Below are 23,833 nucleotides of genomic sequence, written 5' to 3' on the forward strand. Positions count from 1 at the left end.
TATTACAAGTGTGTCTTAAATTGTTCCTGTTAGGGGTAGAGACAGGTTAAATTAAAAAGTTGAGAATTTGTTTTGTAAACTCTTAGTGCACAAATACCCGGTGTTTACTTCCTAAGGTGCTGAAAAATTTCCATAATTTCTTCCTGTTCTCTTTGTTCCAACATGTCTGGTACCTTCTGCTTTTGATTGATATGTGTGTATCTTCATGGAGTGTGAGCAAGTCCTCAGTTCTTATGAAAAGACAAATACAGGTACTAGGGCTGGGATAGTGAGTAGGCAAAGCTGCTGCTTTATAGTTACTGTGCTGGCTTATCCCGATGTAGGGTATTGGCCTGTATTGAGCTGTAGTCTCTGAAGTTTGGCTGTAATTGGGCTTAGATGAGGCTTCTGCTAAGAAATCGAAGTTTCTTATGCTCTGTGGTCTTGGCTGGACAGGACTTGCATGTAAGTAAAGGCCAGGAGGCACTGAGTGAAAGCTAGGCAAGGAGGCCTAGGGAAGGGAAAAGAGAAGGGCATACCAGGATGCTGAAAGGGAGCCAAGTGTCTTGAGAATGGTCTAAGAATGTTTAGGTAGGGAGATGTGTTTCCCACTTACCTGGAGAAACAAGAGCAAACACCTTCAAGCTATTTTTTGTCACTAATGCAGAAAAAAGTGGTAATACAAGTAGCTCTTGCTAAACATGTAGAACGTCTGGAAGAAAAGTGATGGAGGCATTAGGAACTCCAATTGTTTGGTGGAGTTGCCCTTCTAGGCGAGCATTCTGAAACTTTACCTATGGGCAACTAACTTAAAGTCATTTCCTATGTTTTCTTTCCCCCTACTTAGGGGGAAAAAACGGGAAGCCTGCAGACTTGTGGGCCCTTGAACAACTCATGCAATAGATAGTTCCTCTGCCAGAGCCAGCTGGGTGACAAAGGCTGGCATGTTTAGTAGTCTGTGGGTTGTGTCATCACTTAGTTTAACACAGTGATCTCATCATCTCTGTTCAGCCTCTCCTAGTAGCTGCTCTGTGTGCTTAGTGCTTTTGGCCTGGTATCTGCAGCTCCATGAATTGACTCAGCCTGCTGATGAGTCACCACCAGAGCCCTGCTCCAACAGGGCTGGCACTCGCTGTGCTTCCCTCCCTTGGAACAGCTCACTGCTTGGTTTTGTTTCCCTCTTTATAAGTAAGAGTTGCCTTGAGCTGTGCAGTAGTCAGGTGAGCGTTGTGGCCCTCAGCAGTAAGGGATGGTGCAGTTTGCAGTTAGCTGAGAGGTGCTGCAAAGACTCAGGAGAGGGACTGCTGGAAAGAAAAAGGTAGCCAGTAAATGTACAGATTGTTTAGGAGGGATCAGCTGTGTACTCCCAAAACTGATTTCTGATGTTCAGGATGTTTCTTTGGTGTTCACAAAATGTGGTGTGGGGGGAAGCGCTTCAAGGTGTGAAATGAAGGCAGCTGTACTGACTTATTCAGAGGAAAAGGGGAAGAGAAAATAGAGGAAAAATGCAGAAGCTGCATAACGAGAGCTAGAGATGTCAGTGCAGTATGCAGGGCCAGGTGAATTAAGTGTTCAGATTAGAACAATTAGGAAGTCTTGGGATACAGTTGGAGAAAAAGTCAAACCTCAGCAATGTATTTGTCCAATAACAACAAGCTGTGGAGACAGCTGTGGATTTTAATTCTGTTGTGTAGGAGCAGAGGACTGAGGAGACATTCAGAGTTAACGATTCTGTTCCCTTTCTTTGGCTGGCAGCACTTCTGTTTTGTTATAACATTATCAAGCTCTGTTAGAACTCTTCCATATCTTCCTTTCAAAAAGTAGGGGGATGGAGTTTTATCTTTGGTGAGCAGAACAGCAGTCAGTGGCTGAGAGAGGGATCAAGCAGCAACTATAAAGGGCTCTCTGGTGTTGTAAATGCAACACCAAACACATCAAAGGCAGATTTGAGGTGTAATTTTGTGAGCTGGTGTTGGAATATGAGAGTCTCCAAAAGGTTCGTGGTAAATATTAAGCTGGTGTTAAAAGTTTGAAATAAATGACCCAGTAATTGCTAACCTGGTCCCTGCTCGGGAGGAATACTGAGTTGGAGGACAATTACAAAGCCTGGTGTCGTGATCTGTGTTGAGTAAAAGCTCCGGCTAGGATTACCTCCCTGCTGCTTCCAGCTTTTAGAAACCTGTGAATCAGATCAGAAACAAAAGCTAATGCACGAGGTTGAGCTGTTAAGAGGTAAATGTTACTGTTAGCCTGTGACACTCTTTCTCCCAGGTTGTGTTTCAGGTACTGATAGTGCCTCTAAAAGCTCCGTCCCCAGGGAGCTAAGTGGGAGGTGACATCCCTGCCAATTCCACCTCGCTTGTAAAGGCCTGAGCAAAACCAGAGCACTCAGTGTTGTTGCTGCTCGCTTTGAAGAAGCGGTACTGAGAGTGCTGGGGGTTGGAAGGATCTGAGTGTGTGTGTGGGCCCCACACAGAGGGCGGGAAGGTGGTCCAGCAGGGCGTCCTGCACAGCGCTGATCAAAGCGTTCCTTCTGTGAGTCGCCCGATGATCAGATGGCATTAATTTGTTTGTCAGGTGCCTTTATGAACTTCCCTCCGTGCGCATGCAAATCAGAGGTTTCTCATGTTCAGTTTTGAGCGAGTTCTAATTTGTGGGATGTGAAATCCATCAGCTCTGATGTGATTTTAGTTAAATACTACTTGAGGATGCTTTGTTGTAAAATAATAAGTCCAGTTGCCACAAGATACACCGTGTGAAAAGAAGGATTTAAACATGTTGTGTTTTCATAATGAAATGGCAAAATCTCAGTGATTTGACAATATCCTGTTTTGGTCTCCTCCCCTCCATTCCCTGGGTCTTAGCGTTGTTCTTCAGAAAAGCCAGACATTCAGAAGTTTATGGCATACTTCCTGAAGGTTAAATGGAATCCATTCATACAGTTCTTAAGACAGGGAGCTTTATTTCTTTTTTCAGATCATGTTCTTCAATTGCAGTTCAGTGCATTTGTTGTTAGTTTTTGTAACCTATTCAGAATTGAAAATACTTTGGCCAACTTACAGTCAGCTTTTGTTTTTGAATGAGGTGTACCTTACATCTGTTTGAGAAAATACCCTTTTGAGTTTGAAAATCTTCACTGGAAAAGTGTTTCTTTTATTTTTTTTCTTTTTTTTCTCTCCTGTAGTTCTCCTGCCTTTGATAGATCGTATGGGAGATGCCAAAGATCAAGTTCGAGAGCAAGCACAGAATCTCATATTGAAGCTGATGGATGAGGCAGCACCGCCCATGGTATGGTTTCACTTTATATAGATTCAAAAGTAGGTCTCTATTAAGCATATTACTTTAGCTTGACTTTGAATTTATCATAACGTTATAGTGACTGTTAATGAATGCATGCTAAAGATATTCTTAATGGTTTAACAGTGATGCTTTGTTTAGCTGAAGATAACCTAGCACAGCATAATTCTGCAGTTTTCGCATATTGTAACTAAATTCTGATTAGATGTTTTCATGTCATGTGGCAGGACTTTGTTAATTAAATGCTGGAAACAACTTCCCGTGTCTGAGTTTGTATGGTGGGAATAAGTAAGTTTATTTAGCTCAGAATTTAAAATTTACTTTGTGCCTGAAGAAGTAGGAGTAGTCTCACAGTTCAGATGGTGCATTCTGACGTAGAACATCTAGCTTTCTACATGTTTGACAGACATGTGAGCCTTTGACGAACTCAGATGGGGATGTTTCCTTCTGCCTCGTCGTATGTTGAAGTTTGAGTTCAGCAAACCTTTCTACAGCTGTTAGAGCTGTATGGCTTCCAAGTGCTAAGTCTGGTATATCTACTCAGTGAGTCTGGCAAATGTGAATGTTTTAACAGGACGTTACTGATGGAGGAGTGACATTATTTGGAACTCTGAGAACCCCTGTTGTCAGGAGAAAGTTCTTTGAGGCCTTCATTTCTTAAAAAGATCTGTTTCTGAGTTTAAATGGCAGAAGTTAATTGGGAATGTCTTATTTCTTGTGAACCAAAATGAAGTTTTTCTGCTTGCTAATTCTTGGCTTTGTTTATTCATAGATAGAAGTTTGAATGTTTGTACATAGGGATTATGATTTTTTTAGATCTGCAGTGAGAAGACTGTTCATGACTGCGTTGTTTGTGTGCTGGTACAAAAATATTGCAAGCAACTGCAGAAATTCAGATTTCAAGTAGGATTTAGGTATCAGAGCATCGCAGTGTCATCCATGAAGCCTAGCCTTTATCCACTCACTTGTTGTACTTGTGATCATATTCATTGCCAAGAGATGTTACAGCACTTGACGCTTAATTACTCATCGCTTGGTAGCTCACGAGTAACACGGTCCTGTGCCCAAGATGCTCTGAAGTGTCTCTCTCACACCCAACCCTACAGTAACAGCATTTGGATAGATGCATTGCGTCTTGCAGACACTTTCCCTTAAACAGTCACTAATAAAGAGAGTGGTTGTGCTGATTTTGTGTGGGCCCAGCTGAACAAGTTGTGGTTACTGGTGCATCTTTCCATCTCCAAAGGGAGCATTTGTTGTTAGGCTGTGCACTGAGACGGTAGAAGGAAGCTTCCCCTTTGAAGCTTACCCACAGTATAAGAAACAATACAAGATTTGTAGAGTGCAAGGAACAGAATGTGTAAGTGAGAGGAGGCATGGTTCAGGTGTCAGCTCCCAGGATAGCTTTTATGTATCATTAAATATTTGAAAAAAAAACGTCTATCATCATCATAGCAAGGACCAAAACAGAGGAGTCTTTCCTGTGCCTCCTACAGAGTTTTAGGCTTCCTTTGCTGCAGAGAAACATCCCTTTGGAGGAGCTGGGTGGAAACCTTTTTGGGGGATAAAATTTGTAAGTTTCTTCCTGATTGTCTCCTCTGGTTTGTTCTGGTGTGTTCTTGAATAGTACTAAATTTGTCCTGTTGTCAGTTCCTTTTTCTCATTTTTATTGTTTGGGTTTTTTGTGTTGTGTTGTTTTTTGTTTTGTTTTTAAGAGCTTGACATGGCTGTTTATGTGCAGGGTATCATCAAAATAAGAGTACAGACAGTATTAATGCATGAATAGGATAAAGAGAGGTCAGCACAAACGATTGCTAGCAGAGCTGAAATTTCTTAGAAGCCTTTGAATTTCTGATTAGATGGATTCAGTCCTCTCAGTAGGTTTAATAGCAAAAGATTGAATTTTTTTTCAGTCTGCCTTCTTTCTTTGTGCAATTTCTTCTCTGGCTGCTTCTGCACACCTAGTGGGGAGATTTCTTTTATTTCACATTGGTCCTGTACAGTGGGCTAATTGGAGGGATGTTTTCTTCAGTAAAATCCTGTTCTTTACCGTTAAGCTGTGCAGTCTTGGCAAGCTATATTCTGATTGTCTAAGGTTTTTGTTTTTTTTCCTCAAAATGTGATGAAGTATAAGGCACACAAACAAGAAACCACGAGACGGATCCAAGTGATCAAGTAGGCTCTAGCTAAAACATATGCTGTGAAGTGTGCTTCCTCATCAGTGCAAACGGTGCAGGATTCCCTGTTCTCTCACTGCCTGTTTTGGTGACCGATAGCTGTTTGTATTCCTTCTGCGAAGCCAAACACAGTCATTGGTATCTAGGAGATGTTATGCAGTCCCTGTACATCGCAGTTGCAGCCCTCCAGGGGCAGGAGGGAGGGTGGTGCCTGCACACGAGATGTGCTGCTGGCAGAGTGCGGCCATTGCTAGGCGACGCTGCCGCGGATGCTCGCGCCGTGCCGGCTGTAATGGCAGCACTGCAGCTGGGGGAGTTGCACTGTGGGGCTGTGCATCCGCTCTGAGGTACCACTGGGAATCCCACGTCTCGTAAGCTTTGCGTTTTCACTCTTTACACCCTGTGCAGCTGGAGATTGGCAGGGAGATGGAGAGGTAAAACGATGAGCTGGACAGTGAAAGGCAAAGGGAAGCAAATGGGCAGGAAGGTAACCGAGAGCTTAGCGAGCCAGAGAATTGTGCTATGGAAAGCAGCACCAGCACAAAAGAGAAGTGAAAGCAGAACAGAAATGGAAGCTAAGAAAGTAGAACGAATAGGCAAGAAATAACCAAAAAATTAAGAAGCAAATTTAAAGCAGAAGTAGGAGAGAAGTGGACAGCAGGAGTGTGGATAAGTGCAAGCTAAACTGGGTGAGAGGAAATGTTGGCCAGGAAACAATGTGAAGCAGAAGGGATATAGCAACTTCTGCTGGAGTCCCTAGTTGGAAATGTCAGTGTTCGTGTTTAGCAACTGTAACAATTCTGTATATTTTCTAAAGCTGTTTCTGGAGCAGTACAAATACATAGCTAGATTTCTGAAGAACATTTCTTGAAATTGTTTTTAGTTCACGAGTAATCTGTACTGTGTGTGTTACTGCGTATTTTATAACTTAATTTTATCTGCAAAGTCTCTTTACTTTTCCAATGGACCTGTCTTGCATTATTTCTGTGTTATGAATGTAGAAAACGGATAGAATTGCACTGTATTGTGCTCCTGGTAATCAAAGACAATTGTTTCTGTTTTATAGTACATTTGGGAACGCCTTGCTGCTGGTTTTAAGCACAAGAATTACCGATCCCGAGAAGGAGTGTGTTTGTGTCTTATTGCAACCTTAAACATGTAAGCTTTTTGTTTCTATGGAGACATAAGGATTCTATCCTTTTTCTTAATTGTCCTTTCTTCTCTGAAACTAATACTTCAGGAAGTCTGATTCAGTTAAAAGAATAAATGGGAAAAATCTGAACAACTTGACCAGTAAGCTTTCCAAAAGAAAGACTGAAGGTAAATTTTTTTTTTCCAGAACTAAATGTGGGACTAGTAAGAGAAAGATGGAACTTGATTGATGGTTGTATTTTATCAATGCTAAGCTAAAGATACACTTTCTGTTTTTCTGCCAGAAAAATAATTTTTCTTCTTTTTCTCCAGTTATGGTGCCCAACCATTAAGTCTCAGCAAGTTAGTACCACATCTGTGTGCAGCATTTGGTGACTCAAATAGTCAGGTAAGTGTTTCAATACTTCCTCGTGCTTCAACAGCCATATTTAGAGAGAAGGATGAAGGCAAAATGAATAAAGGCACTTAAGAAAAATTGTTAAGTTTGCTTTGTAGTAGGTCATTATTTTGTAGTTAATTTTTTAACTTGCAGTTAAAAACAAAACAAAGCAAACACCTTACATAGGTAAAACATCTGCAGTGAAAATTAAGTTGTAGTTCATAATGATGACATCTGTTGAACTTCAGAAAGCCTTCAAATGGAAATGGTTAAATTGTCTCAACTTTTCTAAAGCTGTGTCTTATGGGGAATACTAAGAATACAGTGAAAAAGAAGCCAGCATTGGCAGGAGATGGGCAAATAAAAACTTGTTTTTCTGCTTACCGTGTTGGTCTTTGTCTCCTATACATACCATAGCATTTCTCTATTCTGGAGAAAATCTGTGAAGAATTTGTCTTGTTTGTTGCCCATTAGTGAAGGGGTAGTTTATATCTTGCTAAAGCAGTTCTAGTTTTAGTGCAGACTGCTACAAAGGGCTCAGGTAATCCAGAAATTCTTTGTAGAGAATAATGACGTGTCATTGGCAGTTTTGGTTGTGATGATTATGCTTTACATTGCTGTAAAAGGCACTTCATCTCTTGCTGTAATCATTTTTTCCCTTTACCCTAGATATTTTTACTCCCATCCTTGTGCTTATGTGAAACCACGTAATTCCTTACAAAGAACTTCAGGAATCACTTTGGCCCACTCTTGTTGGCTGTCACATACCTAGTTTTCTAGAAGGTCCTTGCTGCATATAGGAAGTGGTCAAAGCAAGATGATGAGGTGTCAGGAGCGAGTTCAGGGACTGACTTTTGGAAGTGTTGCCTGGTGTGATAAGCTCCTAAAGACAGCACATGTTTCCACAGATAGTGTTCTTATGCCATTCCCAGAAATTCCCTCCACAGCTGTTATTTCTAGGATTTTTCATTTACCGTCTGGAGATGCTCTAACTTGGAACAAATTCCATCTTGAAATAACAGTTGTATTTCCTTTCCCTTCCATCCTCACTGTTTGAACTGTTCTGTGAAATGAGTTGGCGCACAGGTCTGGAAGATTAGTGGGTTGTCAGCAAAATGTTGTTTTGCTTTCTGAAATGCTGAAATGAAATAATAATTTAAACTTGGCTTTCACAGGTGAGAGATGCTGCCATACTAGCCATTGTGGAGGTTTATAGACATGTGGGGGAGAAAGTACGACTAGATCTTACAAAAAGGGGAATTCCTCCTGGAAGGTGAGCAAGTGGTTTTGATTTTGTGATGCTGACCCAGAATGTTGTGGTGTTTACTGCTTCTGACCTTCATTTTACAGTCTTTTCTGCTTGGAAGAGGTATATGAGTTTATAACCAAAAGCAGCCTAACATTCAGCAGTTAAAATTCCCTGATTTTAGGAGAAGGCAAGAGCTCTAGAATAGTTTAAAAAATATAAAATAATAGTAAATCAAAATTATGCATATATATATATATATATATGTAATGGGAGCAGTGAGAAATACAGTAAACAGTAGGGAAATAGCTGAAAAACACTTGAATACTTGAAAATATTCATAATGTTCCTTACTCTAGAGTTTGTGTTTAACATGAGCGTAGAGAGTCACAACTGAAGAACTTAATCCTTCCCATGCACTGTGCACGTGTGAGAGAGAAGTATGTGCACATCCGTGGAAGTGAGATGGAAGTATGGCACATCCTGCCCCAAGTCTTTACTTTCTTGAAGATAGTTATAATGGCAAATGTCCTCCCTTGCTTTTGCTAACTGCATCAGAAGAACCCTCTCTAAGAAAAAAAAAAGTCTTAAGCTGAAACTGAGGTAACACTGAGATACAAACTGAGATAACACTGCACTCTGAGTCCTAATGGTTTCTTTATTTTAAGAGAGCTGGTTGTGTCTGCTATGTGGGCTCAGTAAGGATATCAGAATGGATTCTGTGGCTCACGAGAGCACTGAAAATTGTTAGCCTTAGTTTTAATGGTTTATAAGGTACTGAAATACTGTCATAGGAGAATGGTGTTAAATTTTTTGTTTCACATGCTAGGCAGAGCTCAGCCTCTTTGGACCAAAACTTATCCTGCCTGTAGGAATGGGAAATTGTATGCGTTCTCATCTGTTTAATGATTGTTACAGTTCAGGGGTATGATGTGATTACATGGTTACCACAGAAGATGTGTTATTACTACAGTTCCAAAAATTCAGTTCCACAGCAGATAGTTTTATCTGAGAAAATCCTTCTTGCATTAAGCCAGAGTCTTGGATGTTCTTTGGAACAGAGAATGCAAGCAAAGAATGCAGATAACAGCAGCTTTTGTCTGTGCTATGAATGTTGGGTCTGACCATAAGTCTGGGTTCAGCACTCATCCTGTTCACATTTCCAAGTGATATAAACTAAGTCAATCTTGAGATCCAAATAGGATTAAACACCACAGGAGCTTTGTCTCTCCAGGCTAATCAACAGCTTCTAACTTAACTTGCAGTAGGGACCAAACTGCTGATTCCTACTGCCAGAATCACTTGAGCACCAAACTCCCCTTGATCTGAAAGCAAGCGTAATTGTGCCATTTTCATTTACATAAATAAGCAAAGCTGGACTTGGTGCATATCCAGCTGGTTCTTGCCACTGAATCTCAGCAGTTTCACACCTGACAGTCAAGGTTAGCATAAAATAATACATGAACCGAGGTTCAGTGTTGTGTCTTCCCAAGCAATCTTCAGGTTGGGAGGAGGTATGGGTTACAATTTGAGTATGAAGCTGATTATGAGTTGAGCATGAAGCTACTGGTCTCCATCCCTAGTATTGATGGGAAGCAGAATTCCTGCTGTCTCTTCCTACTTAACACAGAAACAAGGCGGTTGACAAAGCTCAGGAAAGACAGATTAGCTCTGTCTCAGACGGTTGCTCCTTCACTGGCAGACCCAGTTTAAGAGCTTTTTTTCCCACTGCCTGCCAGAAGTTCTCCCTTCGCTTTGATTCACTAAACTTTTCGTATGGACGTGCAGGAGCTATGGTCTGTGAAACAGCTTGATTTACGGTACCACCTTACCGTTGTTCTGAGGGAAATTTATGTTCATATTTGTGTGTCTGGGTAGGTTTTAAGGATTTTAAGTATTACGGATAATCTGTAGTTCAGACGCAGCTGCTTTCAGTTGTTCAGTTCAGCCTTAAAGAATGCTATTGCAGCTCTTTCACTGTATGACAGTGCATTACAATTGCAAGCATAAATATTAGCACCATTACTTCGATATTTGGTAAACGTGTGATTTCAGAGAATGTAGGCTTGCTTCGTTTGCATAACAAATTGCACATTAGAGGTCCGTGTGTTGCTGCCCCAGTGCACTGTGCCTTAAAGCTGAGAATAAGAGCTCATGTCAGCCGGAAGGAAGGCAGGAAAGTTCATCAAGCATTATTTAGAGAAATCACTCAAATTATTTAAATACAAAAGTAGTGTATACATTTTATGTCTCTATAAATATAAATGTACATCGTTATTCACAAACGGTAGCTTAAATAGGTTTTATAATCTGTAGATTTGCACTTGCAGAAAATAGTAGGCTGTCTAGAGAAGGATATTGGTCCTGAGCAGGGTCTAGATGGCTAATAAAAGATGTAGTTGTGCTATTGTAGTTCAACTCCACTTGCTAATAGTGTATTTTTTGTTCAGTCGCTGAAATGAATTTGCAAATAAAACCGTTGAATTCCTCTTTTTATGTACGTTCTTCAAGTTACAAATCTCAGAAGAATATCTTCATTTAGGCCTGAAGAGCATTTCTTTTCTCAGAAATCAGTATGGAGTCAGTGGCTGGAGATACGGCTGTTGTGTTTTCCCTTTAATTAAAGTTACTGCCAAAGAGGTTTGACAGTCTTTGTTATTGAGCCTGTAAGCATTAGTGTTAATATGTTTGTGGATACTGAGAGTGGATATTGCATTTCTTGCTCTTTGAGCCAAGAATATGGAACCATTTTTGTTCCATTTGGGCCAAATGGAGTTTGTTAGAGTATGAAACATGTAGCTGATCTTCCATGAATAGAAGAAATACATATGGATTTAGAAGTTAGCACTTGCTTGGTCTGAGCATTTACAGCCTTTCAAGATCTCTCAGGAAATCATCTGACAACTTTTTCCACCATTACTTGAGTAACATAAATGTAAAAAGTACATTTATTTGTTTAGAGTTCTCATGTCTAAGGCTGCAGCTTCATATCTGGAAATGCTACGTATGTTACAGGATGCATCTATGAGTACTGCACTTAATGTGGGCTGTGCATTCTGTCTGTCTGGTTCATACTGTAGACAGTGTCCATCTGTATGTCCACATGTGGGCACTTCTTTTTTTCCAAAGGAGGAAGTAAAGAGAAATGTATATCACCTTAAACTGTGCCTACACTGCAGGATACGTCTGTCTGAAGTCAGAAATACAGGCTTCTAAGCTTTTAGAGCTGGCAGTGCCGTGTTGCTCTCTAGCCTGTACCACTGTGACTGCATAGCACTGAGTGCTGACAGGTTATTAGTGAATGCTTATAGTTACGACTTTATCAGATATTCTGCCCAGAGTGAGAGGCAACGTGTGTATCATTGCCATGTATTTATAAGGAAATATTTCATTCTTCTGTACTTTCTTTGCTTAAAGTGCTCTGTGAAGCATGTTTTGATAACTAAGTTCAAAAGAGCAGGAAATAATTTTTTGTTTTGAATTCTCTGAAAAACGTGCATGTGTGCCAAAAGCACACCATCAGCCCAGCAGCATTTAAGAATCGGGGTGCAATTCTAAAGGAAATCTGTTACTCACTGTAGTCTTCATATTCAGCTGCTCTCAGGATAACAGCTTCAGCCTTTCGGACATGCTTTTAAGGGTGTTTGTTTATTTGAAGGAAGGTGGGCCTTCCTGTGGAATTCTCAGCTAGTTGTATGGTGTCTAGCAAGTGCTTCAAAGTATTTGGCAAAGAAAAATACCACTTCAAGGCTACTAAAGTGTTTGAAAGCGTGAGGTAGCATAACTGATCTATACCCACTGTGAGAATTGCCAAGTGTTGTGTGACTTCTGGTTGGTAAATGTGCATTTAAGGTCACTATTCAATCTTGATAGTTTTGTACCTAAAATATCCTTACAGCTATACATACCATACTGAGATGCTTCTACAGCTTTTATTGCATTTTCTGCAGAAGTGATGAGAACTGGCTGTTCAGATTTGGCCAAGTTTCTTGCTTGAATAGCATTTTCTACCTTGTGGGACCAGACTGGAAATGTGAATTTTTTTTGTACTTTTTTTTTTCTTCCTGTTTAACATGTAGCAAAGCAACTGCAGCATGTTTTCCATGTGAGAATCAGTGGTACAGAAGTGTTTCATGTTCCTGGAGTTTAGAAAAAAGAATTTCTTCTTTTCAGTGGAAGCACAAACCACTTGAAAATATCTTCATAACAAACCAGATTTTTCAGAAAATCAGCAATTGTCACAGAGCAAATGAAATATCAATCACTGCCTGTTTTTCTCACATCAGCATTCTGTAGTTCAAATTGTTGCCTTGTAGGGTTGTGTGTGAATAGGGTAATATCACTGCCTTTCTGAAGCAACTATATAATATTACTAAACCTCTACTTCAGAATTGTCATTATTTTTTGTGTTACTAATAGTGATGCTCGGTTTTATTTGCTGACTTGGTGACATTGCTTTATGTGCATTTGTGTGAAGATGCTCAACTGACTTAAGAAGGGGAGTCCCTTGGAAATTAGAACTCATAATCCCTTGTCTGACTGCTTTATATATACTAAGAAACTAATACATGTTTTTACTGGTAACCTGGAGGATTTCCAATATGTAAATATATGCTTTAATATATATGTATATTTATATATATTTTTGTTCTTTACAGGTTGCAAACAATCTTTGCAAAATTTGATGAAGTGAGAGATTCTGGAAATATGATTTTAAGTAACATCAGTGGTGAGTATGAAACATATGTTAATCGTCGGCCTTAGATTAATATTTGAATGCTAGTATGAACAGTGTGAGATGGTTGACAAGAAACATCTGGAAGTATACTGAGAGAAACAGACATTTGCATAGTGAAACAGACTTACGTTACTGATACTGGTTTTTAGGACTGCAGTCGGAATACAGCTGGAAGAGGTTTTGAAATCACATGGAAACTGGCAGTGAATCTTCAACAAGTTCTGTGTGCATGCAGTAGAGGCTGCGAGAACGCTGCAGAGTATTTGTGCGTGGAAAAAAAGAAATCAAACGGGCTTTTATCTTAACAGCGATTCCAAAAGAAAATAAGTGAATAATGGCTGTTTTATGTGGTTTCTTCTCAGTTAAAATGTTGAATGATAGAGTAAGTTCTAAATTAAAGAAATAGACAACAGAGACACTTCAGTGTTGAAGTTGTGACTTCAAATTCTCCTTTAATGTACTGACTTTTTCTGGTGTCTTTCATGAAAACGAAGCCTGTTATGCAATGAATCCCTGTTGCTTCCTGCTGCAGTCCTGAAACAGTATCTTACGGGATGAAAGAGCAAAGCCATCATTCTTTCTTACTTAAAACTATACTTTAAAAAAGAAAAACAAACAGCAGTTGCATAACAGCACAACAAGGGAGGTGTTGTGGCAGTGGCTTTAATTTGATTGGTTTTGAAAGCTTCATTGTCTGTCTGTTTTCTGCAAACAGTCGGCAGATTTTGGTTTATAGTGGAGGATATTCAGATACTTTTGGTGAAATTATACTGAAAAGGAAGCTTTGCTAGACGAAAATGTAACAGTTTGAAGAAATAATTTGAGGAATGCATATGTGATTTGATAATGTATGCAAATGTACTTTTTCATTTTAAACAGTCTCACCTCTCTGTCGTTACTGTGAAAACAGAGGTTGTGGGTTTGCAGAAGTGCATTTTTAAACCTTTTTGAGATGACAGTGAAGTTCTACATTGCATTCTGGTTTGAAGTAAAACAGCGCTATTCTTGGGCACTTGGAAATAAGAAAATAAGGATTAATATAAAAATGAACACTAAATATGTTCGTTGTTGAGAAGAATGTTTTACATTGTAGATCTACTTTGATTGTAGATCGACTCCTATTGGAAGGACAAAGCATTATTTTTTTGCATTTAAAGTTCATACAACTGCATGGGTTTGAGTGGTTCAAAGGTACATTTTAGTTGAATTTTTTCTGTTGGCAGTTCTCGAGAGATACGAGGAAGTTACTGGAGAATATAAACACATTGAAGTAATTTAAATTGTGGGAATAAAGAAACAACACATTTATTGCTGAACTAGTTTACATTGCGTGTAGGAGCTTTTGGTTGGTATCTTACAAGAGCAGATGCAATTCGTTTGAAGCCATTTTACCTCATCTGTACAATGCAGGTGTTAGTGCTGATCTGCAGTGGTACAAATCCTTTTGGGCTTGTAGGTGGCAGATTCTGTGCAGAAGCTGCCATGAGTCTGTTTCTTTAGTCCCAGAGACAGAATCCCTCTTGTACCTTTGTTTCAGAATCTCTGTTTATCTGTTGAATCGATCTAAGCGGATATTTTTTTAACGCTATGGAAAACATACTCTTCTATTGTTAGTGGTTTATCTCGACCTTCTCTTTCTTTGTTCTCTAAAGGACAGAGAGATATTTATATTTACTGCTTCCATGTGTAGATCTAAAGTTAGTGTTGAATTCCTGTGGCTTTGTTACCAACTTTTCAGAGCTTTATCAAACATCTCTGGATAAAGGCCAGATGTAAATACGTGCGTTACAGTACAGAGGATATTTTAGTGCTTTTAAAGGCTGATGTTTTGGAATAGGGTTCAAAGATTGTGGGGAGTAGGGTTGTGTTTCCAAAGAGTGAGGAGTCAAGGGCCAAAAACTGTTCCACAGACTTTGGTGTAATTAGAATGGTACAGTCCATAGTGGACCCTTTTTTTATATCTTTTAACCTCCCAAAGGAATGGCTTTTTGCTGTCTTAGCTGAGTTGTTTTCTCAAAGAAGTCAGCTGTAAGTGATGGGAGTTCTCTTCAAAGTGTGTGCTGGATAGAGAAACGCTTGCTGAAAACAACTGTCAGAGGTGCAGTCTTTAGCGGAGTTGTAAGGCACCGCTGTGCTGGTAAATCTTTGTCGTGTTGACCTACTTTCTGAGAATCCAGAGATGTCACTTAGGTTCCTTTCTTCCAACAATACTTCTGACAGTTGTTCAGTCACTTCATTTTGCATATGCAAAAAGAGAACCATAACCTGAAAAAAATAGAAGCTTGAAGCAAGCTGAATAGAAGAATGTTTTCCATAGTATTTTTAATAATTCAGACGAACAAACAAAAAAGAAAAATATGCTCCTACTAACACAGTTAAACATGTGTCAGGTTTTAGAAACGTATTGCTGTTCTTCAGCATGTGTGGGAGAAACAGGGGAGGAGAGGAAAAGGTTCTCCTGTGTTCTCATGCACACTGGTGGATTTCATGTGTTGTTATCCCTTTGCCTGTGATAATGGACCTAGCATGAGCAGTCCTCCTTCATTGAATGTAACCCCTGATAGAACAGCAGAGAGAGCAGGGAATGCGGTCTGTAGGGACTGATGAATTCTAGCGGAGGGCGAAAGATGTGAAAAGCACACTGAAATGAGTGCTGCTATAATAACTGGGGCATGATGTAGCTTCAAAAGCCAGCAGCTGAGAAGCGTGGAAGGCCCTGTGTTTAATGATGGGACTGGGCTCGAGTCTTATGCTGCTGCTTGATGAGTCATTACAAGCTTAAATAATATCATACCAATAATTTACCTCTCCAGCTGACCTTTGATTCCCTCTCCCCCCTGTCTCGATTGCAGCATCTCCCCTCCAATAAGCTGTGGTTAGTAAATTCAAACATCTTTTCTTTGCCACGAATTACGTGAATGAATGAGCTGTTCTGAGAACCTTGGGTTCTGTTTACATTCACAGTAATGCAGCATGTTATTAGAATTGTATCTGGATGTGTTTGTTAGGCCAAATCTTGTGTGTGGTGCGGTGCTTGTTTTGCCATTTTGCTTCAGCAGAAATGTGTTGCATCCCTGCAAACTGGAGGAGGATCTTTAAAGCACCTCCCCATTTTTCAGCACATGAATGTGCATTTCTATGGAAACGGGACTGGCAGCCAATCTCAAAGCTGAGCAAGCACTTGTTTCTGCCGGCTGAGATTTGTAAATAGTGTTTTCCCTCAGAGAATTTCAACAGACCTCCGTGCTGGAGAGCAGCGTACATTTTCAGACAGGGAGTCAAAAGTAGGGAGAACAATAACTGAGCTCTGTGTTTCGCTTCATTCAGTAGAATGATCCAAGCTGAATATTGATTGTACCCCTCTGTTCAGCCCATGCAGTTTTCCCATTAAAGGCATGCCTCGCAGCACTACCTTACAAACACAGCATGCGATCGGTGGGATGCACTCGTTTCAGTGTCACACACATTTTAGTGTCACGCTCCTGGGGGGGGTGGAACGGATTACAAAGACTCAGCCAAGCCGTATGTTCTCCTATAGCAAACAGTAAACACCTGCAGAAGGCAGAAACGGGTATTTGCTTTGCCACGTTATGCTTTTTTCTTTCTTTCCAGTTTTCCTTTGTTGGTTTCTTTTTGCGAAGAGGGTTTCTGTGAGATCACACAGCGACAGCCTGTGCCAACGGGACGTGGTGTGAATGTATAGCGTGGGAAACGCTGAGGCTGCCGATAGGTGCTACAATCATTTTACACTGTTCGGGGTCCGTCTGCGTGCTGCTCGCTCATCCAGCAGCTCAGAACGCATTCGTATGACTATCAGTTTCACCCGCTGCCCTTTGTGGTTTATACCCGGACGTATGGAAGCGTGCCGAGCAGGCCCTCGCCCGCACCGTGCCTCGAGGTGCCCCGTGCGCGTCTCTGGGCACCGGAGCTCAGCGCCAGCGCTGCGGGAAGCGAGCTGCTCAGCGCGGCACGGAACGGAACGGCTCAGCGCGGCGCCGCCGGTTCTCAGACGAGAGGGAACGGGGCGGGAGGCAGCGCTTATTACTTATTACAGCACACGGTGCCGTCGCGGCGGTTTCGGGCCGACCGCGAGCGGGAGCTGAGGTTCCGTCAGGCTTTCCTGACGGCAGCAGGACGCTCTGCGGCAGCCGGTGCCCGGACACCGTCAGGAGAAGGCGTTTCGCTCCGACCCACCGGCACTGAACGCCTCGCGTCCGCCGCCCCGCTCGCGATTCCGGCGCTCCTTCCAGCCCGGCCAGGGCAGGGCGCGGGCACGTGACGGTGGGGCGGAGCGGGGCGGAGCGCGGTAAAAGTCCCCGGTGGGACGGGGCCGGGACCTGGCGCCGGCGGGACTGCTATTTTGAAGCGGGGCGCGGCGGGCGGCTGTGGCGGCGGGGAGCGGGGGCCGGTCGGCCCGGCACTCGCCGCCCGCGGCCGCTCCGCGCTATGATGGCGATCGGGGACGGTGAGTGGCCGACCCGGGGGCGGGCGCGGGGTCCCGCGGCGAGGGGCGGACGAGCTTCGGCGCCGCTCCCCTTCCTGCGCCCCATTGAGCGCGCTGAGCCCCGCGTGCGGCGGCTCGACGTCTCGGCCCGGTGCGGGGGTCCCGCTGCGGGCGGCTCGGGGCGCGCGGCGAGAGGTCCGCCCCGGGAGCGGGAGGCGTCCGGCCGCGCTACTCGGCGGGGAGAGGCGGCGCTGCGGGCGCCGACAGGGAAGCGGCTCGCTGCCGTACGGCTCGGGTGACGCTACGGCTTGCGGAGCCGCGTTTCCTTCCTTACACAAACCGGGGAAAGTAGGTCAGTAAAGCGGTGCGGGCCGCGCGGTCACGTTTTGGATAAAAACCGGATTCGTGTTCTGCCTCCGTGCCCAACCCTCTCCCGGTGTGACAGCTTCCCCTACGTGCGTCTTCGTTTTCAGAGGAAGTTGAGAAGTTGTCATTTGGCTTAAAGCAAGATGAGGAAGATAGGAGGAGGGCTTTGCGCTTGCAAAGTGCGATGTGCGTAGTGCTAAAAACGTTGAGGAAACTGGCCCTGTAAGGCTTCTGTACGGAGATGAAGGTGAATCTTTTATCTGAGTGCGCTGAGATGGCAGTAGTGAGAGCCTGGACAAAGACCTGTTCTGAGACGTCCTGAAATGGATGTGTGGCACTGGGTGCTTTGGGCATGCGAAGCTGCAGGACGCAGCAGAGGGATCCGGCCTCAGGCTGCTCTCTGATGTTTGTTTTTATTTGTCGTCAGCAGACTGCAGGGCAGGTCACCGTCTTTGTGGAACTGAGCGCGCACTGAGCTCTTTCTTGTCATTTTTGCTCTAGGACTGTTTTTCCCAGTGCCCGTTTCCCATGAAGCAGTGCAGTTCTGTGTGGTGTAAACATGGGTCGCGGTGACGCGCAGATGAAGGATGCGAGTTGTAGCATGTTAAGAAATAACTGTATTCCCTAGACAAAGCCATAGGATTTTTGTGGTTCCCTAATGGTCGAGGGTTATGAAGTGAGGGTGGTTGCGGAGCTTTGCTCTGTATAATTAAATTCGTCATTAACAAAGGCACTAAGAACAGAGTACTGTTCGGGCAGTCAGCTGACGTTCTGTGTGGGAGCTTTGAGCTGTAATGCCAGATACAATTAAGAGTGTGTAGGATGATTATGTAGCTGCTGGTTTCTCTTGAAACTACTGCTTACCACATTTACAAAGAATTCAGTCCTTCGGCATTGTGTTATAAGACTGTTAGGGATAATAAAACCTTATGAACCATTAAGAAAACTTTCTGATTTTTTTTGTTCTTTCTCAGTGTAAATGCTTAGTCGTGATTTTCCATTTCACATTCATCCCGTACATCCTGCAACACAGCAGACACGTTCTGTTCTACGGGTGGTGATTCAGTAGGCTTTGAGAAGTTCCTTTTCTTGACAAATTGGCACTGTGCTGTGGCAGTACATTTAGCTTACTGTCTGAAGGTACGCCATTGTTCTGGGTGATGTTGTGCTGCTACGTCAGAGAACGGAACTTGTCCTTTGTTTTCCTAGCTTTGTTCATTTAATCGGCCTGGATATGTTGTAAAGGTACATGCAGTTTGGAAGTATTGTATGGAGGTGGTATTTTGAATGTTTTGTCTGAAATGCAAGACAGTGGCTTACTGTAACTGTTTGGCGTTCTTTCAGTGTTTCTGGAGCATGAGCAGGAATGTAAATAAAACATAATGCTTAAATGTTGAATCTTAAGCTGATTTCCAAATTGAGGATTAAAGGGAAAAGCCAAGTTTTCTGTTTACCCCTGTTAACTGTCTCAAGCTCTCCAGTCTTTTGTTTGAAGCATGCGGAGGAAGAAAATAATTCTGTTTCTGGACTAGTGAGCAATTGAACTGTTACTTCCACTGCAGTGAATGTGTGCCAGTGGGAAAGCATTCAGTGTCTTGGTCTAAAGGCATTTCACATGCCTGTGTGAATGTAGGTCTGTGTTTGTTCCTCAGGTTGCTGAAGAAAACTAGTCAAGAACCATTCCTCGCTTGGGATTTCTTGTTTCTTGGAGAGGCTAATGCATTTCTGCCCTTATCCGCTGATAACCTGATTAGGGTGTTTAGGAGGCAGCTAACGTAATGGCAGGGTGGCACATCGCCTTGTGCATTCTCTTCATGCCTTGTCATCCATCGATCAGCTCTTTCTTTCCTTGGTGTCAGTCAGTACCGTGCCACTTCACTGTTCTACAGTTGAGGGCCTGTCCTGCTCTCAGTTCAACAGATTTATTAAAATTAGGAGAAATGTATCTGCCTAAAACTTGGGGCTGTGGGAAGAGTCATGGAAGAAAGGTTAGACCTAAGTGTTCTTTGGATGCACTAACAAGTGCAGTTCCAGACACAAGGTATTTGAGAGCTATCTAAAAGCATCAGATCAGCTTTATAGGAGAACATTCTTGGTTCCCTCATCTGTTTACTAGTATGTACTGAATATTCTGTCTTGAACTGCAAAGGTGAAAAAGGGGATGTTTGTGTAAATGCTGTATGGTGTTAACGATGTTTGATGACTTCAAGCACTCATCGTATTCCAAATGATACAGTATATGCAACTGATTTAGCTGCTTATACTAGTAATTGTATCCAGATACAGTAAGAATTGTAGCACATACAAATATGAAATTATGGGTTTTGTCTTTTTTGAAATTACCTCATTAGTGTACGTGTGTCCTAGAGTACAGGAACCGTCACCTTCTATTCCCTGATGTTCTTCTGAGCGGAAGGCTGTCTTCCTAAGTCTTTAATCTGATTAGTGCTTTCTGTAAAATGTGGGTGCTGCTCAGCTTTAATATCTTATTTTTGACAAGTAACAATAAGTAAATAAAAAATTGGACACATGAAAGTTAAAAGGCTGTAGAGTTTGTTTTCAGATGATAGCTTAATTTTCAGTGTATAAAAACTGTTTCCCTTATGCATTTTTTACACGAATTTCTGACTACTCAATCCTCTGGTAGAAGGGAGGAGGCTTTTAAAACCCATTTAGGCCTGGGAATGATAGTAAATAAAGCAGTTGTTACACAAGCCCAGAAAATGGGCAGGATTTCACTGTGGTGCTTTGTACTGTCCAGAGCCATTTCCTGAAAAAAGTCTTTTAGACAGTAGATGTTGGGATGTAGAAATGCATGGCTTCTTCCCTTTTCTCTTTTCCTTTGAGCACATTTTGTAAACATGCTAACTGTGCCTGTGTTGGTTCATTTCCCTCTAGAGGAGCCCTACTCCTCTTCCATTGCAAGCAGCTGGTAGGTGATGTGCTGGGGGAGTGCCTTTCCTCCCTGTGCCTTCGAGATGAAGGACAGATACTGTGAGTTGGAATTAGATGGCTATTCTGAATCAAACCAGTTGAGAGGTTCTTTTCACTGTAAGGTCATGTGGAACTGTCACAATGTTTAACAGAGGTTATGAGTGGTGTTTTGTCTTTAAAGTGCACATACCATTGCTCATAGCTGAAAAAGATCTGTGGGACAGTGAAACAAGTAAATGGGGGAGGGACGGAATGTGTAGAACAGCCAAGGGCTATATGAAAATGAACACTTTCTGCTCAGCATGGATGAACAAAGTAAGGTTCAACATGGAAACAAAGAGTTTCAGAGAAGAACTGTGTAAGTCAGACCATTTCTTACTAACAAAGCTGCAGACATACGAAAAAGGCATCACTGTTTTCTGGACAGCAGTAGATTCTAAACTGATAACTGAACTTCATTTTTATTTTTATTATTTTTTATATTCCAGCAGTGCGACTAGAAATAAATATTGTCTTTAGGTTTCTAAACGACATTCAGAAATGGTTGAGGATTTTCTGGTGTTCAGAGCCTGGGTATTTGTACATATGATTCTGTAGTTCAAGAGTCAGAAGGGCCTCTTTCCGATGTTCTTGATGTGTGTGTGTGAAATATCCCTGCAAAGTAGCAGAAGGTGCTGAGGCAGGGCAGGGGGCAGCCCCAGCGGTGTGTGCAGTGCGGTGCTGTTCCTCGGGCTGGCAATGAGGGCAGCGTGTCCTGCTGCAGGGTACGTTCTGTGTGCGGGAGGCAAGGAGGGGACACGGGAACCTACGTGCAAACTCTAAGGTTCCTAAAGCAGAGACACAATCAGTGCTTTCTTTTTAAAAATGAAAATGTGTTTATTTAGTTTTGTGCTTTTTACTTTTTATTATTTTGAATTGTTATTTTAAAATGGTGATGGTCTGGTGTTGAAAGAGAAGTCCAGGCAAAGCATCTGGATTGGATCTTCTTGCTGTGTTTCTGCACTTCTCTGTGTCCGAACCGAAGTGTGGTTCTCCCCAGGAGCAGCTGCCTCTGTCCCTTCTTTGGCTTCTTCTCCTGTCCTGGGCAGAGATGGGGGAGGGGAGCAGGAAGGATGGGCTCATGGAGCCTTGTTCTGTCAAGAGAAGGATGATGAGGAAATGGAGGCTCTGTGTGAGCCCATGGGATGGCCCTGATTTGATGCTGTCCCTCCCAGCTAAGGGTGAACTTACGGGATCCTCGCAGCCCTGCGATGTTTGAGGTCCCTCTGTCAGACTCGTCCCGCTGCCCCGGCACAGCAGCTCTGAGGATGGCAGTCCCTGCCCTGCCCTCTTCCTCAGGACTTGGTGAAGAAGAGATGAGAGGACTTGGGAAGGGACGAGGGAGGGGGTCGGGAAGGAAGGGCTCGTAGGAGCCTTGGCTGTGAACAGAAGAAGGACCAGGCAATGGAGGCTCCCCGTGAGCCCGCAGGATGGCCGTGAGCTGGGGCTCTCGCGGGTAAGGGCAAACTTACAGGACGGGAGGATCAGCGCCGGCGTCGAGGCGGCCGTTTCGCGGGAGGTGGACGGATCCTGGCGCCCCTGCGATGAAATTTGGGGCGCGACCTCTTCGTGGTTGGCCTGGCAGCAGCAGAGAGATGGCCGGTCTGCCCCGATGGAGGTGGATCCACTTCCATCAGCTCATCTGCCTCGGGTGGATCCACCTCCATGGGCTCCTCTTCGCTGCCAGGCGGGTCCACCTCCATGGGCTCGATGTCATCAGCCTCTTCCAGCAGCCGCCTCTTCTTTAAAGGTGGCTGCTCCATCCCGTCCTGGGAAATCACAAGAAGTACAAAGTATCTCTTTCCGATACTGGAAAGTGCTGCTGTCTCCTGCAGTGTCAGCTGAGGGACTGCGGTTGAGGGCAGTTGGGTGCCCATGGCGACAGGATTCTGAGTGCCACTGCAGGCCCAAACATGGCGGCTGGCAGTTGGGGCCTGTGGCCATTTCTGGGAGGCAGTGGCAAGGATGTAGCAAGAGGGTCAGTGGGGGCAGGGGCTTCTCCAGCACCCTGCAGCTGCCTGGGGTGGAGGAGGAGCAAAGCGTGCTGACACCCCACAGGCAGCCGAGGGAGAGGCAGTCATTAAAAGCAGTGGAGTTGCTGTGTTTGTATCGGCCGTCCTTTGCCATCCCTCAGCTCTGGCCCCGGAGCATGAGAAGGTGGCATCTCTTCTGCCCTGATGCCCAAGGAGAGAGGTGTGGAGGAGAGGGCCTGGCGTCCTCTGGGCGGCCGCCCTGGGACTGCAGGGGGTGCGTTGGAGGGCCTGTGAGGTCCTTGGGGCCTGGTGCTGGGGTTTTGCAGCTGGGGGATGGAAGGCTGATTAGGGATTGCTGTCCTCAGCCTGTTCTATCTTTGACTGCAGAACGGGTGGTGGAAGGTGAAGCATCCTTTGTATGTGATAGAATTAATTTGTCTTAGCAACAAATCTGAGTATTTTTTATTAACAGAAACATAAAAAAAAGTGCAGCAATAACATAGAACTGGTGGGACATCCTACCTTGTGTCTCTGACACTAATGCATCAGTCTGATGGTAGGGGCTGCTTTTACACACTTGTTCTAAAGTAGGTAGCTGTATCATGCTTTTTTTGGTTGGAGAAATGTGTTCCTACTTCTTGGAATGCTTGATGTATCAGGGTTGAAGTGTTCACTGAATAGCGTGCAACCTTTGCCTGAAGAATGAAGGTTCAGCTTACCTGTCACAGCTGTAGTTCTTGTGGCATCCTCTTCATGCTTGACAGAAATTTGAACTGGTACAGCCAGCAACACTGGAGCTAACAGTGCTAACCCAGATGTTCCAGGCAGCTGCTGCAGGCGGTGTTTGTGTATCACTGAGTGGGGACTGGCAGTTGGGATTCTGGTAGGCACAGGGTGTAGGAGGGGCTGGGGAACCTAAGGATTTTAAACTGTTTGGCTTAGGCACTTTTTTGCAAACAGTTTGTAGTGCCAAAGAAGTCCTAAGAGGAGTCCAAAAGCATTCACTATCTGCTAGCAGTACTTGAAAGTAAGATGTGTATAAGAAGGGCATCTTTTAACAGAAATCAGTGTTTGGATGCAGTTTTGTTAGAGTGCATCCTCTGGTTTGA

General features: G+C 43.3%; 1 protein-coding gene across 13 annotated transcripts in view; it reads left to right on the forward strand.

Annotated features, from left to right (window-relative positions):
* The window catches only part of CLASP2 (cytoplasmic linker associated protein 2), a 120,632-nt gene that overhangs the window by 16,525 nt on the left and 80,274 nt on the right, over nt 1-23,833 (forward strand). For 12 of the 13 annotated variants that reach the window (XM_042889298.1, XM_042889294.1, XM_042889300.1 and 9 more), the window contains exons 3-7: nt 3,164-3,267; nt 6,520-6,611; nt 6,918-6,993; nt 8,160-8,257; nt 12,889-12,959. In XM_042889298.1, the coding sequence (XP_042745232.1) occupies nt 3,164-3,267; nt 6,520-6,611; nt 6,918-6,993; nt 8,160-8,257; nt 12,889-12,959 (441 nt within the window). Of the gene's footprint in view, nt 1-3,163; nt 3,268-6,519; nt 6,612-6,917; nt 6,994-8,159; nt 8,258-12,888; nt 12,960-17,377; nt 17,434-23,833 lie in introns of those variants that run through there. The other variant, XM_042889306.1, reaches the window with a different exon arrangement.

Source organism: Lagopus leucura, unplaced genomic scaffold (genome assembly GCF_019238085.1).
Source record: "Lagopus leucura isolate 7727_CA_CO unplaced genomic scaffold, USGS_WTPT01 Super-Scaffold_100157, whole genome shotgun sequence".
In the NCBI taxonomy this organism is placed as follows: domain Eukaryota; kingdom Metazoa; phylum Chordata; class Aves; order Galliformes; family Phasianidae; genus Lagopus; species Lagopus leucura.